The sequence below is a fragment of the Cyprinodon tularosa genome, unplaced genomic scaffold (assembly GCF_016077235.1).
Source record: "Cyprinodon tularosa strain WSP-4 unplaced genomic scaffold, ASM1607723v1 ctg637, whole genome shotgun sequence".
Taxonomy (NCBI): domain Eukaryota; kingdom Metazoa; phylum Chordata; class Actinopteri; order Cyprinodontiformes; family Cyprinodontidae; genus Cyprinodon; species Cyprinodon tularosa.
Genome location: NW_024039382.1, coordinates 416,917 through 431,991, shown reverse-complemented (window position 1 = coordinate 431,991; position 15,075 = coordinate 416,917). Strand labels below are relative to the sequence as shown.

General features: G+C 41.4%; 1 protein-coding gene across 1 annotated transcript; it reads right to left on the bottom strand.

Moving 5' to 3' along the window:
• Positions 1–5,287: 5,287 nt before the first annotated feature.
• Positions 5,288–6,954, bottom strand: hspb9 (heat shock protein, alpha-crystallin-related, 9). The gene is made up of 2 exons (XM_038308412.1): positions 6,636–6,954; positions 5,288–6,526 (listed from the first exon to the last, which is right to left on the bottom strand). Exons 1-2 carry the CDS (start codon positions 6,857–6,859, stop codon positions 6,067–6,069), a joined length of 684 nt encoding a protein of 227 aa, XP_038164340.1. The 5' UTR covers positions 6,860–6,954; the 3' UTR covers positions 5,288–6,066.
• Positions 6,955–15,075: the final 8,121 nt, after the last annotated feature.

The following is a 15,075-nucleotide window of genomic DNA, read 5'->3' as shown; positions in this document are numbered from 1 at the left end:
ACCAGGTACTGGTAGCTTTGGCACTGTGTGCAGGTGCCAAGTCCTGTTGGAAAATGAAATCTGCATCTCCAAAAAGTTGGTCAGCTGCAGGAAGCATGAAGTGCTCTAAAACTTCCTGGTATGTGGCTGCGTTGACCCTGGACCTCAGAAAACACAATGGACCAACACCAGCAGATGACATGGCACCCCAAACCATCACTGACTGTGGAAACTTTACACTGGACTTCAAGCAACGTGGATGAAGTGCCTCTCCTCTTTTCCTCCAGACTCTGGGACCTTGATTTCCAAAGGAAATGCAAAATTTACTTTCATCAGAGAACATGACTTTGGACCACTCACCAGCAGTCCAGTCCTGTTTCTCTTTAGCCCAGGCAAGACGCTTCTGACGCTGTCTGTGGTTCAAGAGTGGCTTGACACAAGGAATGCGACAGCAGAAACCCATGTCTTTCATACGTCTGTGTGTGGTGGTTCTTGAAGCACTCACTCCAGCTGCAGTCCACTCTTTGTGAATCTCCCCCACATTTTTGAATGGGTTTTGTTTCACAATCCTCTCCAGGGTGCGGTTATCTCTCTTGCTTGTACACTTTTTTCGACCACATCTTTTCCTTCCCTTCGCCTCTCTATTAATGTGCTTGGACACTGAGCTCTGTGAACAGCCAGCCTCTTTAGCGATGACCTTTTGTGTCTTGCCCTCCTTGTGCAAGGTGTCGATGGTCGTCTTTTGGACAACTGTCAAGTCAGCAGTCTTCCCCATGATTGTGTAGCCTATAGAACTAGACTGAAAGACCATTTAAAGGCTTTTGCAGGTGGTTTGAGTTAATTAGCTGATTAGAGTGTGGCACCAGGGGCCATCAATTTTGAACCTTTTCACAATATTCTAATTTTCTGATATGATGAATTTGAGATTTTCATTTGTTGTCATTTGTAATCATCAAAATTAAACAAAATAAACATCTGAAATATATGAGTTTGTATGTAATGTATGAATATAATATACAAGTTTCCCTTTTTAAATGGAATTACTGAAATCAATCTACTTTTTCATGATATTCTAATTTTATGACCAGCACCTGTATAAGACCTTAAGCTCCTATGGGAATCCTTTATGAAAAAATCTCATCATTCTTCCAGAAGAACCTCTTTGAGGTCAGACACTGATGTTGGATAACATCATTAAATGCTTCCAAATGTGTTTTTTTTTCTTTAAGAAACTTTCAATTAACACTAGTTTATTTATACAGCTCTGTACACAATTTTATTAGATCCTCCAGGTTGGTTAAATGTTTTCTGTTTATGGAAACCCGACTGATTGCATCAATCATGTTTAAAGTCTTCCAATAGCAAACTCCAATTAAAACCGAAAGTATGTCTGGTACCTGGTTAAAGGTATACTATGCAACCGGTGTTGATTTTCCAGCGAGGCTCCCCCCAGAGGGCGAAAGTAAAAGTGCACTGTCGTAAATATGCTCAGCTGTTCTCCTGGTTTCTCCGTCAAGCGAGGCGCGGTTGTTTTGAGCTTAGCAGACAGGCGAACGCAGCTGGCGCGACAAAAGCAGCGAGTTTACATGCAAAGTCAATGGTTGACGCGCGTCAAGGCGCAGCAAAAGGTCCCGCGGCGCGTTTTGAGCAGCAGGCGCAGCGCGTCTGAGCAGCTGAAGCAGCGTGTCGGGCGCGTTTATGCTGCGTTCACACCGGGCGCAGCTGGCGCGACAGAAGCAGCGAGTTTACATGCAAAGTCAATGGTTGACGCGCGTCAAGGCGCAGCAAAAGGTCCCGCGGCGCGTTTTGAGCAGCAGGCGCAGCGAGTCTGAGCAGCTGAAGCAGCGCGTCGGGCGCGTTTAAGCATCTGACGCGCGTGACGCGCAACAAACGCGCTGCTGCTCGAGATGGAAAATTTTAATTTTTGCTGCTCGACGCGCCGCGTCAACCAATCAGAGAAGCTGATCTGGGAGCTGGCAGGGAGAGAGACACAGCGCTGATGACACAGACCGCTCTGATTACTCCTCTTAAACAGTTTATTAACGCATAATTAACTTAAAATGCATACATCTGCCGGTAGAATATGTTCGCTTTTATTATCCTGGTGCCTGCAGATCGGATTATTTAGATGAAAAACACCTACCAGCCGCCGCGGTAAACCGCGAGGAGGCGACCCGGCCAGAGGCTGCTGATGAAGGGATTCCTTCTGTCGGCGCACCGCCGGTATGTGGGGGTCTGAGCGGCTCCGACAGAAATAACATTGGGAGGCAGGATTGTAATCTGGATGAACTGACTGCACTGATGAAGTTTTCAGGTGTATTTTCTCACTTAAACACATATTAAAACTACTTTATTCCCACTGATCACAGCAAATATAGCTGCAAGGCAGAGAAAGGATAGTGAAGCTCCGCCCAACGTGCCTCAGACACACTTTTGCACCGCGCAGGCAGAGCAGCAAAGCTGCTTCAGCCGCGCGTCAGAACTAACTGGTACAAGCAGTAAAAATGAAGCAGCAGACGGGATTTTGCTGCTTTTGCTGTGTCCGGTGTGAAAGCAGCGCTGCACAAAGATTGCCACTGTGCTAGCAACGAGCATGCTTTTAACTGGGGGCGTGTAGCAGTTCTCGCCGTAAAGCAAGACCGACTCTCGTGAGACTTCTGAGCCTGTGGGTGCGGGTCGGTGCTCCTGCAATTGCAAGTGCGGTTTTTCCCCCACAGACCACCAGGGCGGCCGAGAATACCTTTGTTCAACCTGAAATGACTCATTTAATCATCCAAAACGTTATGGAACACATTAATTAACTGAAAAATGTTGCATAGTGTGCCTTTAACTTTGAAAACCTTTTAAAATATTTAAAATAGTCCAGCCCATATTACCTTCAGCATAGGGACACAGAAGCAAAGCTATTTATTGACAACCATGCAGCCCTGGCCCATTTTTGGGATTCAGACTGTACGGTGGTGCAGTTTGTAACATTGATGCCTTGCAGCTAGAAGGTTCAGGGTTCAATTCTGGCCCCTGGGTCTTTCTACATGGAGTTTGCATGTTCTCTCTGTGCATGCATGGGTTCTCCCCCGGTAGTCCAGCTTCCTATCAGTCCAAAAAGATGAATGTTAGGTTAATTGGCTTCTCTCAATTGTCCAAATGTGGGGACAGAAAAGGTCTGGATGCCTGTGATGGATTGTGAGCTGAAATGTTAGGATACTCAACATCTGGAAGAAGAATGTTTTCAAGATGACTTGGATAATAGCGCGTTGTGACAAACACTATACAGCACTGGGACTTGATCAACAGCCGATACCGCACCGTGACCTCACAAACCAGTAGGTGGCAGTAGTGTTCTTTGACAAACATGGATGCCTCCAGTAAAGCACGTTCACATGAAAATTACTCTTAATCGAGAATACTTATCATTTATTGAACAGCATGCAATAATTTCATATTTAAAGTACTTTCAGAATTTTGAACTCTGAATTTGACCAGACTTTTCCTTTAAAACAAGCTTGCTATCATTAAGTGAAGTCACAGCTGATGGAGTAGCCAGATATTTTACTCATGTAAGAGAAGAAAGTACAATGGAGGAGTGGCGGCCTAGTAGTTAGAGCATAGAGCTTGGAATCCTGAGGTTCTGAGTTTGAGCCCCACTCCCACAAACTGCCACTCTGGTTTTCTGAGCAAAACCCTTAACCCCACACTGCTGCCCGAGGGGATGGGTTAAATGCAGAGGTAAATTTCTCCAATGTGAGATCATCCATCCATCTACTGACACTCTTGTCCTGAGTGGGGTCGCGAGGGGTGCTGGAGTCTATCTCCAGCAGTCAATGGGTGAGAGGCAGGGTCCACCCTGGACAGGTTTCCAGTCCATCACAGGGCAACACAGAGACACACAGGACAAACATCCATTTATGCACACACTCACAGCTAAGGACAATTTAGAGAAGCCAATTAACCTAACAGTCATGTTTTTGGACTGTGGGAGGAAGCCGGAGTACCAGGAGAGAACCCATGCATGCTCAAGGAGAACATGCAAAGTCCATGCAGAAAGACCCTGGGTCAGGAATCAAACCCAGAACCTTCTTGCTGCAAGGTAGCAGTGCTACCCACTGTTCCACTGAGCAGTCCAACAATGTGAGATCACATAATAAAGTTCAATTATTATTATCAATGATGTAGAAACTACTCCTTAAAGTACTATTTTCAAAAACTGAGTAAATGAAAAGCTGGTTACTACCCACATCTGATATCCTGATCTCCTGGTTATTACAACAGAAAAATGTTAAATCAGTAAACCAAAGACTTCTTCTGAGTTTTTTTGGAAACGTTTCAGCATTTATTCAGAATTTATTGTTAGTTTTGGCAGCTCACTCTACCATTTTATTATATCGATTGTGGAGATATTTATTATTTTCTTTTTGTGTTAAAGTTTGTTTAAATGATATTAGTTTGTTTATTTTAGAAAAAATGCTATTTTTTTCTATTAAAGGGGAACGCTGTTTTTTTCCATTGGCCCCTTGATTTTACGTTATTCCATCATGTTCTTCTCACCCATATGAGATTTGTGTCATTTGGAGCCATTCTGAAGTTCTCAAGTAACGTCTTCCTATGGGCAACGACTTGAAGGCACAAACTAAACTGTTCATCATTTATTCTTTATGGTACGCCAGCATTCAGAACATGGAGGCCAATCACTGTCCCCCAGACATCCGTCGTTATATATTTTATATTTATAGAGTAGGTTTTGAGGAAACCTACTCTGTGCTGCTCAGTGGGTAGCACTGCTGCCTTGTTGCAGTAAGGTTCTGGGTTCGATTCCCCGCCCAGCGTCTTTCTGCATGGAGTTTGCATGTTCTCCCTGTGCATGTGTGGGTTCTCTCCGGGTACTCCGGCTTCCTCCCAAAGTCCAAAAACATGACTGTTAGGTTAAATTGGATTCTCTAATTTGTCCTTAGGTGTGCGAATGGATGTGTGTCTTTGTTGCCCTTCAATGGACTGGCAACCTGTCCAGTTTCTACCCTGCCTCTTGCCCTTAGACGGCTGGAGACAGGGACCAGCACCACTTATGACCCCAGCTGTGATAAAACGTGATGGAAAATGGATGGATGGATGCATTGATACCAAAATAATCTGCTGCACTCTATGGAGTGGAAATGTTCATTTCACTACTAAGCTGCTGGTCATTTACTGTCTGAAAGCTGTACAAAATGTCGCATTGTATAAACTCTGTGTATACAAAAATATAATTAAAGTTGTTTAAGTCAAAGCATTGCATATCTCTAATTTGCACATTAAGTATCTAAAAGTAGTTTGGGTTTATTATCTGCCGTTGCTAAAGTCTGTCACATTACATGCCTGCTGCTAAATGCAAATGATTTTACATCATCTTCATTTTAAACAGCATTTTTCATGAACTGCAGCACATCAGATACTAAAGCTGCTAAATCCCTGTCGTTTCATTTAATCTGTATGTTTACGGCCACAGCATTCCCTTCAGCTCTTGTGAGGTACAAGCATTATTAAAAAATAAAATCTAAAAGATTTTCATCACCAAACACCATTAGAGGAGGGCAAAAACATGGATATATTTTGGGAATTCAACTCAATTAATCCTTTAAAACATGCTGCTGTTTACTGTCCTCCATCTGCTCTCCTCCTCTCCCTCGTTTTATGACTTCAGCTCCTTCTCCTCAGGGCAGGACTCATCAAACATTAATCTGCAGCGACGGGCTCTGATCGGCAAACAAGTGTTTCTTCATGAAAGCAAATGTCACAGGAACCTTTTAAAGGTTCTAATTCAGTCACTTGAGGGAAGCTACAGGTGATTTTAGTGATTAGGATGGTCTCTGTCTCCCTCCACCTCTCTCCTTTCAGATTGGACACTGGTGCCATCATGTGGCTGGCACGGCTCTTAACAAAGCACTCTTTTATGAAACCCTTTGGCTTTTTTATTGATTGTATCATTATAAAGACTTTAAAATGTTACAAAATATATTTAAAATCAGCTTTTTAAGAAATGAATGTAAACTGTACTCGTTACAGAGTCTTTCTGCAGATGTTTTCATGTGTCTCAGGCAGAGACTGTCTGCAGCTTCAGTCTCTATGTTCCTCATCTGTGTTGCCATTTTTAATGGGAAACTCCAGCGAGGTCCTGTAGCGGATGGGCACCTGCTTCTCCTCACCGATAGGCTGCTTGGCCACAGGGGCATGAATCCGAAGCTGCCCTTCATCCATCAGCGAGCAGGACAGCCCAGACAGGTCCAGGTGATCAGGAAAATCTATTCTCTGCATGAAGCCCATCTGGGACGACGCTGAGGAGGAGAAGGAAGCAGAGGAGGAGGAGGAGGAGCAGGACTGGCTCTCCTCTGCTCCGGCCTGCTTCATTGCCACAACCGCCAGACTTCGCCCCTCTAGTTTCACTGTGATGTCCGCCGGAGCGTAACCGCGGGCGTCTAAGGTCACTAGAAGATCGTTTTTGTCGCTGGTCTGTTCCGTGTTTTTGTTTAGATCTGTGGTGACCACCTCTGTCCTCTTCTCTCTGTCTTTGTTTAGTCTACGAGAATAAGAACATCTGGAATATATTTGTGTCTGCTCAAACATCTACCAGTCTGCACACATGTAGGATCAGACCAATCGCTAACAGTCTCAAATCTTGTACCCACCTTTTCAGTGTGGATGAAATGACAGGAAACTGGGCGAGTGTGAGCAGCTGTGATCCATCATGGACATCTCTGAGGAGGCTTTCAGCCAGCTTTCCTCTCCGACCAAAGAAGTTCTGCTGCAGAGAGGACAGGGCTTCATCACACAGTGGCCAAAGCATCCCCTCCTGGCTCAGAAAAGGCTCATCGGCAAACAGGCTGCTTAAAGCTGTATGGTGGGACACCATTACTGTGCCACAAAACACTTCCTGGTTTTAGTTTAAAGGAAGAAAGTAACTTTTTGCTGGTTCCAAGTAGATCTCAGGCTCCTCAGCTGTGTGGGTGTAAATCTGCTGCTGGCTTCAGATCCTTTATGTACCCTAGCCTCAGCACTGCGGCCCTCCCACTGCGCTATTTAAGCTCCATGAGCTCAGCGTATGGCAGCCAGGTCAGGAATGCCCTGCTACTCATCAAAAAGCTAAAGACAGCTCATGGTTATAATCTGCTGGTGTGTGTGTGTGGCTGTGAAACGAAGATTTCCTATTTCTGGGGGATCCCCTAAGCACTCTGCTATTACCCACCTGTTTTCCTTCATTCCTAAGCAGTGACACAACAAAGCAATTGGAGCGCCATTAGTTTACATTTATGAGAAACAGTCAAAGTAATGATAACAAGTTTAATGTCCAAATTGTCACCTTAAATTGACATATTAAAATCCTCTTACTTTATCAGACTTTGCTGAGGAAAAAATCAAAACTATGACAATAACAATTGTATTACAGACTTCTTACATGTATTGTTAGAAATCCAGAATGTTTATTTTAGATACGAATAATATCGTTTCAGATATATGAAAGTGATACCCCAAAACACAAAAGGTAAAAGGTGAAAAGAGTCACTCTTTTTGACATTTTAGGGTATCTAGTATCCACCCTTAAGAGGGGGGTACTGTCATGACTGCACTTTTTGGTTCTGTTTAAGTTTTCTTTTTGAATACTTTTTATTCTTGTCTTTTTGTGTTTTTGTACTCCTGTTTTGTACTTGAATTTCAGATATCTAAATATTATTAATGCCTATAAAAACTGCAGTTTTTATAGGCATATCAATTAGAACATATATTAATATATATATATATATATATATATATATATATATATATATATATATATATATATATATATATATATATATATATATATATATATATATATATATATATATATATATATATATATATATATATATATATATTAATTATAACAGTGTGTGGTTCATTCCTCCCCTTGTTACATTGGAGTAATTTGGAAATTTTGTCACTCCAGCTTCTCAAATTTAGTACATCTTTCTACTATTTTAGTACATCGGCTAACAATAGCAAGTTAGCTTCATCCACAATTCCTCTGGTCTGAATGAAAAGTAAGTTAAATGTCCCTTTAAAATGACTCAATTAATTTGGCATTACTTATAAAGCATATATTCATGACACATATCATCTAGAACCAAATCATGCAGACAGGATGGTTCAAAGTCTAGGATGGTTGAAAGTTCTATCAAATTAACCCCTGCAATTTTGCATACAGTCAATGACTGCAAAATTAACTCCTCCTGGTTGAGCGCTACAGAAGTAGACATTAACTTACTTTGAGTCGTGGGCCATGAAGCAAAGCAATCACATCTCCAACACAAGGCTAGCAATTACTCCTCCAACGCACAATCAAGATAAAGGAACAGCAGTACAAGCTGTCCAGATACGTAGGGTGAAATGGACACCATTTATTTCCCTCACTGGGACCTGCGAAGAAGGTCTCATCTTCATACTGTAGGATCATTTACAAACATAAGAAATGTGCTACACTCAACCTGAAACTTAAGCTCTAAACAGATCAATAAAAATACAGACAAACAGAAATACAGAAATGCAAAGAGCATTTACAGTATAACTGGCTGGTTTCAGACATTAATGAGCTATTTAAAAGGTTTTGTCATTTATTAATTTATTGTAATTTATTGGGATTTTTTTTAAATTATTTTTTAATGTAAAGGAGGAATTTTTTGTTGTTACGAGCTTGTTTTATTAACTCAAGGCTCGGTTGTACTTTTTATAGATTATTTCACAAAAATATCTAACTTAAAAAGTTTGTTTGAATTAAAAATATTATCCACAAAACAACAAATTGTCATCAACAAATATTTCCCATTAGCCTTATATTATGAGACATTTAAAACAGAGAGAGAGGGGGTATTACATTGTATTCTGGCACATTAACATTGTGATAAAGTTTAATTTGGCAGTAGAGACTTTATAAAGCAGCTACTCACACAGAGTGCATGTAGGGCAGCAGTGTAAACAAAGCCAGCAGTGTCTCAGGTTACTGTTTCATCACTGTTTCTCTTAAGGATGAAGTCAGATTGCTGGCATTCCCCTTCCATGTCTGCATGTGTTTGTGGGAAGCTGGTAACATTGCAAGTAGCCTCAGTCATGATCTATTTATTGCCCCTTTGGCACCATTAAAAAACCTGGCTTCTCATTACTGAAACAAACAGGGAACCAGACTAAATTTGATCGGAAAAGAACTACAGCTTTCTAATTCTAATCAGCTCTTATGACAGTGAGTAAAGTGAACCTCTTTCTAACCATCAAAATTTTACAAAACGGATCTGGTTAGGAATCATTTTTAAGCTGAAGCTCTAAGAAAATTAAAAGTTGAGCTGAAGGATGTTTATTTTCAGGATCTATGTCTAGAATTAGAAAAAAATAAAGTTCAACTGCACTCCTTGATTGGGCCAAACACAACTGACTCCAGTCTTATAAGAAATCAGATATACTTATCCAGCCTTCAGAAACAAGTGGGCAGTGATCCAAAGGATGGCAAAGACAGAAATAGATGTGACAGTCATGATGGCCTCCATTTCCAAATTGTAAGGCTCTCATTACATTAACCTGTTTAGTCTAGCTTGAAACTAAGGCTGCCCTCGTTCAGCCAGTCTGTGCATTAAGAAAGCACCGCTGGAATAATGCAATTATTCTTATTGCCACATTGCCAGACAGGACACTGTAAAAAAAAAAAAAAGAAAATGATTGTAGGGGACACAGGGTCTACAGGGTGGAAAAGCTTTCTGCCCTCTAACACATTTGTTTTGTTTTTTTCTTTTTGGTTCAACCTAAAGTTTTTACCCCATTAAGCTGATATTAGACACAGAACACATGAAAAACAATGGAATATTAAAGTAGAGATTTATAAATTGACAGGTTTTTAAAAATTCCTGTAACCTTTTCGGCCCTATGTAAATAAAGAAACACCCCTGCCACCTAAAATAGTTAAGGAGATTGTTGTTTGTGAAACTGTCTACACCCGCTGTCAAATCCAGGAGGGAGGGAACAAGGTAAAAGCCAGAGAAAAGGCAATGGCCAAAGCAGGCATTCTAGCATAATAACAAATAAAACTTTGATCACATTTTCCAGAACAGAACATGATTTCTAATTAAAGTTTCATAGAGCCATCATGTTTATGATGACTTTATGTGGTTTAAGATTTTGGAATATAATTTCTTAAAATTGCATGAGATTTATACTAAAACTGTACATGTGCCCCAAAACCCCGAAATGGGTTATGCAAAATATATTTCCAATTTATCAAACCATCCAGACATCCAAAGACAGGCTACTTCCCTATATAGATCACGCCTGTGTCGAATGAGCTAATGAAACGGCATAAGGGTCCTGTGGATCGGTCTCTCAAACAGTGACATGCAGGGGAGCTTGGGCGGTAATTGAAAAACATGCTAAAGTGCTCATTTGGAAACCCAAACATATGCTAAAATGCCCCCTTAGGAACCAAATCACATACTAAAGCACCCTCTGCAATGGTATAGTTAGTCCGTTTAAATTCCTGTAATCCTGGCTCCGAGGTGTAGCACAGTTTAAAGTTTGGCAGTTACCCTGGTACCAGGTCTTGTCTATGTTCCTCTCTACCTCTGAGCCTGCCTGTCTCCATCTAAGCGTGTCTGGCTACTGACTCATGGATCCGAGAGCTGTATGGTCTGATCTGTTTCCCTGACCTGGATCAGTCTCCTGCCTGCTCACTGAGGTTGCTGCATCGGGGACACTCAATGCTGCCGGCTACCATTTATTCATCCTGTCCACTGAACTGCATCCTGGATATGCACACACGACCCATTGTTACCTAATAGATAATTTAATAGTTTTATCACGTCTCCTTCTGCAAACTTGCTGCGTGCACTTAGCCAGTGTAGCCGCCTCTGGCCCGGGCTGCCTATCACAACTCCAGTTCATGGCGCACGGATAATGTCATACACACTCCGCTTTGTTTTAAAAGATATAAATATAAAAAAATATACCCGCAGATGTCTGGGTGACAGTGATTCGCCTACATGTTATGAATGCTGGCATACCATAAATGATAAATAATGAACAGTTTAGTTTGTCTCCTCAACTCGTTTCCCATGGGAAGACGTTACTTGGACATAACCTAATGGAATATCTTCAGAATGGCTCCAAATGACACAAAACTAATGTGGGTGAGTAGAACATGACGTAATAACGTAAAATCAAGGGCCCAATGTAAAAAAAAAAAGGTGTTCCCCTTTAAAACAGCTTTTTTTCTATGATTTGAAAATATCAGTTTAATACCAAAAATTCAAGTTCTGTAATCTCATTTGAATGTGAAAATTGAATGTTCAAATCCCCCCGGCCCATAAGTGGTGCACACCCACTCTTATGACATAATGTTTGCCAACCAATTGCAAGGTCAGCTCTTTACTCTCTATCCAAATTGCAAACGTTGTGTTGTCCACTAGGTCATTACTCCGAATTTTTAGATCAGTTTTGAGAGTTCCTATCTGATTTGGTGTTTAATACTGACAGGGTCATCATAGTGGGGGATTTTAACATCCATGATGACATTGAAGGTGATAGCTTAAACCCAGCCTTTAATGCTATCTTAAATGCTATTGGCTTTGTTCAAAATGTGAATAGTCCCACGCATTCTCATCTTCATACTTTCGACACATGGCATTTTTTCACAACCCTGACTTCTCTGACTACTTTTTAATGACCTTTAGGATTACATTAACAGAGTCTTCCTCCCCTAATAGAAGGGTTTAATTTAGTGGTGTCATGGATCAGAAAGTAGGACCCAGAATTCAGGCAAGACACACAGTGGAATACTTGAAAAAGCTTTTATTAAATACAGGCAGATCTGCAGTGGCTAGCGTGTCTAGGGCAGAGACCTCTACAGGAGAGAAACACAGGTTAGTGAGGATGATTATAAAAGCATGAGTCACTAACCTGATTTAACATTTCAATACATAGGCAGAGAACAAGGTAGGATCCGGCCGGTGGGCTGCCAACACGATACAGCGGGCGCCGCCCACAGTGTCCCAGATGCTGTGGTTGAAAGGAGAACCAGCAGGAGGCCAAAGCCAGGTCAGGCAAAAAGATCAGAACAGGAAGGGTCACATGCCCAGGAGTTTGAAGGCAGTTCCAGAACTGTGGACCCAGAATTTCAGGCAGACAGACTGATGACTTTACAAAAGTGTGTCTTGACAAAACTTTGAATATGCGACTCAGCAGCTAGGATGGAAAAGAGCAGAATCTCTGTAGAGGGGAAAACTTTAGTTAATGACTTCATAAATCTGACGGAAGACAATTACGTGCGTGTGCGTCACTAATCTGGTTTTAAAGTTCCGTCCGTGCCTAGAAGAAGGAGTGGAATCCAGCCGGATGATTTCCCACAGTACGTGGCAGATGCTGCCTAGACAGTTCCACGAGTTAAAGCCAAGAAGACTGCCGTGCTGTCTGACCAACAGATGCAAGCAGACAAGGGAAGGCAGGAGTTTCTAGAAGGTGAAGCCAAAGCTTGCGTCGATTAGGTAAACAGGCGTCCAGGCCACAAGATCCAAAGATATACTGTAAGGAAATCCTAGTCGGGGATAGGAGAGAGATCCTCGGGCTTACGGGTTCAAAAGAGGCTGAAAGGGTCGAAAGCAGGCAGAAACCAGCATAGGTCCAAAGACAGGTCAGGCAAACAGTTCAGAATGGAAAAGATCAGGATGTCGTCAATGTAGACAAAAACGAAGACGTTTAGAAAGTCCCTCAGGACATCATTAACGAGGGCCTGAAAAACTGCAGGGGCATTAGAACGACCAAAAGGCATAACCAGATATTCAAAATGACCAATGTGAGTCTTGAAAGCAGTTTTCCACTCATCCCCCTACCGAATACGGACCAGGTGGTAGGCGTTTCGGAGATCAAGTTTGGGGAAAATGGTGGCTTGGCTTACGGGTTCAAAAGAGGCTGAAAGGGTTGAAAGCAGGCAGAAACCAGCAGAAGTCCAAAGACAGGTCAGGCAAACAGTTCAGAATGGGAACAAGCAGGCTCAGAGGTCCAAAGGGAAGAACAAGACAGGATCAGGCAATCAGAACAACACACAGGGGGCGCTAGAGAACTCTCACCAAAGGCTGGAAAAATCTGCCACTGACTAATGGGGGCAATCAGCTTAAATAGAGACAAAAGCAGGTGGATAAGATGAACAGTAATGGGAAACTGGGCGGAGATGGGCAGGTGAATGGAATGAACCATTAAGCTAGTCATTAGTGCTAAGATGATGACAGACACAAATGAAAACTAAGCACTTTCTATTCAGATTTTGTTGTATCTTAATGTTATTTTTATTTCAGCAGATAAAAATGTTTTTTTCTCTCCTAGTTTTCATAATTTCTCCAGAGAACTCTGGAGCAGGTTTTCATCTTGCTTAGTTGACTAGTCTTACAGTTCCTGTTGCAGAAATATGTCCACGCAGCATGATGCTGCCACCAATGTGCTTTACTTTGGGAATGGTGTTGCCCCCTTTGAGGTGCGGTGCATGGTTTCCTCCAAATATAATGCCAGGCGTATACACCAAAGAGTTTGATCTTTGCCTGATCCGATCCGAGAACTTTTCTTTTTCTGTTCCTCAGAGTCTAAAAGTCCTTCAGAAGTGATATTTTAATAGATTCCAGATGGGGCATTATTATCCTTTTATTGAAGAGTGACTTTCATCTGGTCAATTTACCATGCAGGCCTGATTTGTGGATTGCTACAGAGACAGTGGTCCCCCTGGAAAGTTCATTTAAATATTTCTCTTCCAGATTATTTCCAGGAAAGAGATAATTTGGAACCGACACTTTAGATAACACTTTTTCATGCATATTTATGTTGTGATTCTATAGTTAAATTCTATTCCCAGCCCGCTGGGAATTTATGTTTCTGATACTTTAAGATGTTTATTGCCCTCCCCTGTAGGGGTGGTAAAATATCTTATTTAATCAGATATTATTTCAGCTGTTATATACTGTTTATGACACACAGTCCTACTAACTGTGTGTTAGAACAATAGATGAAAGAGTGATTCAAGCTCTAATCATGGTCAAACAGTTATTTCTGCACATACATGGAATAAATTCACCACAACTTCTGTTCAAAATATAAGATTTTATTAACAAAAATCATTCAGCTCCAAGTCAAACATATTTCAGTTTAACACTCTCAACTAAGACTAGTAAAACTCAACTAAACTAAACTAACTACTATGTACAAAGAGGAAGGGGAAAACGGTTGAAAAACATATTACAGTTTAAGATGGATTCTGTGTTTGAAACCAATGTTTATCTGGAAGAATTTGGGATATGATCAAATTAGCTTTTCACTAATTTTAAAGAAATTGGAATGTTTTCAGACCAATTCACAATGCAAATCCACGAGGTGAATAAAACATTATTTGGCCAAATAATGTTCTATTAAATGATTTGCTTAATCAAGAACCAATAACCTTTAGCTAAATGATTCTTTACCCTCTTTGAAATAGCTAGCAGCGAATAGACATCAGGCTTCCACTAAATGACTCTTGGTCATACTTGGTAATGGAAATGTAATGAGCATTTGAGGAACACATAAACACTAATGTTATTTCAGTGTTTAAATCCTTAGTGAATAAAGCTTGTCTAAGCTTTAGCAACAGCTCATGAGCTCAACACATATTCCTGTAGCATAGCGTAGCATGCAGTCCATTCTTTAGCATCAATTAGCTTTGTCTTTACTCAGCAGTAAACACACGATATGATTAGCATCATCAAAAGACATATTGCTTTTCCTGTCCCTAATCATGCCAGACCTGCAAACCTTTTTCCATGTCCGTTTGGAAAGCTTGAGTTTCATCCAGTTTTGCAGCTCTGCAGTCAGGGATTCTTTGGCCCCGTCCACATGAAGACGAACCCTGGCCTAAACGCACAAATTTTTCACCAAACCAGCCTCTCATCCACACGAAGCCGGCGTTTCGGGGGTCTGTAAACGATCATTTTTTTATTCACCCTTCAGAGTGGGAAGATTCTGAAACGCCGTATTCGCGTTTCCATCTTTACACCCTAACCGCATTTTTTTTTTACACGCATGCGTCATAGCGTCGCC

Excerpts from the sequence above, each read along its gene's own strand:
- hspb9 (XM_038308412.1), bottom strand. The coding sequence starts at position 6,859 with ATGGTGTCCCACCATACAGCTTTAAGCAGCCTGTTTGCCGATGAGCCT. Across the intron at positions 6,527-6,635 it reads ATTTCATCCACACTGAAAAG|ACTAAACAAAGACAGAGAGA; the intron begins GTGGGTACAAGA and ends TTATTCTCGTAG.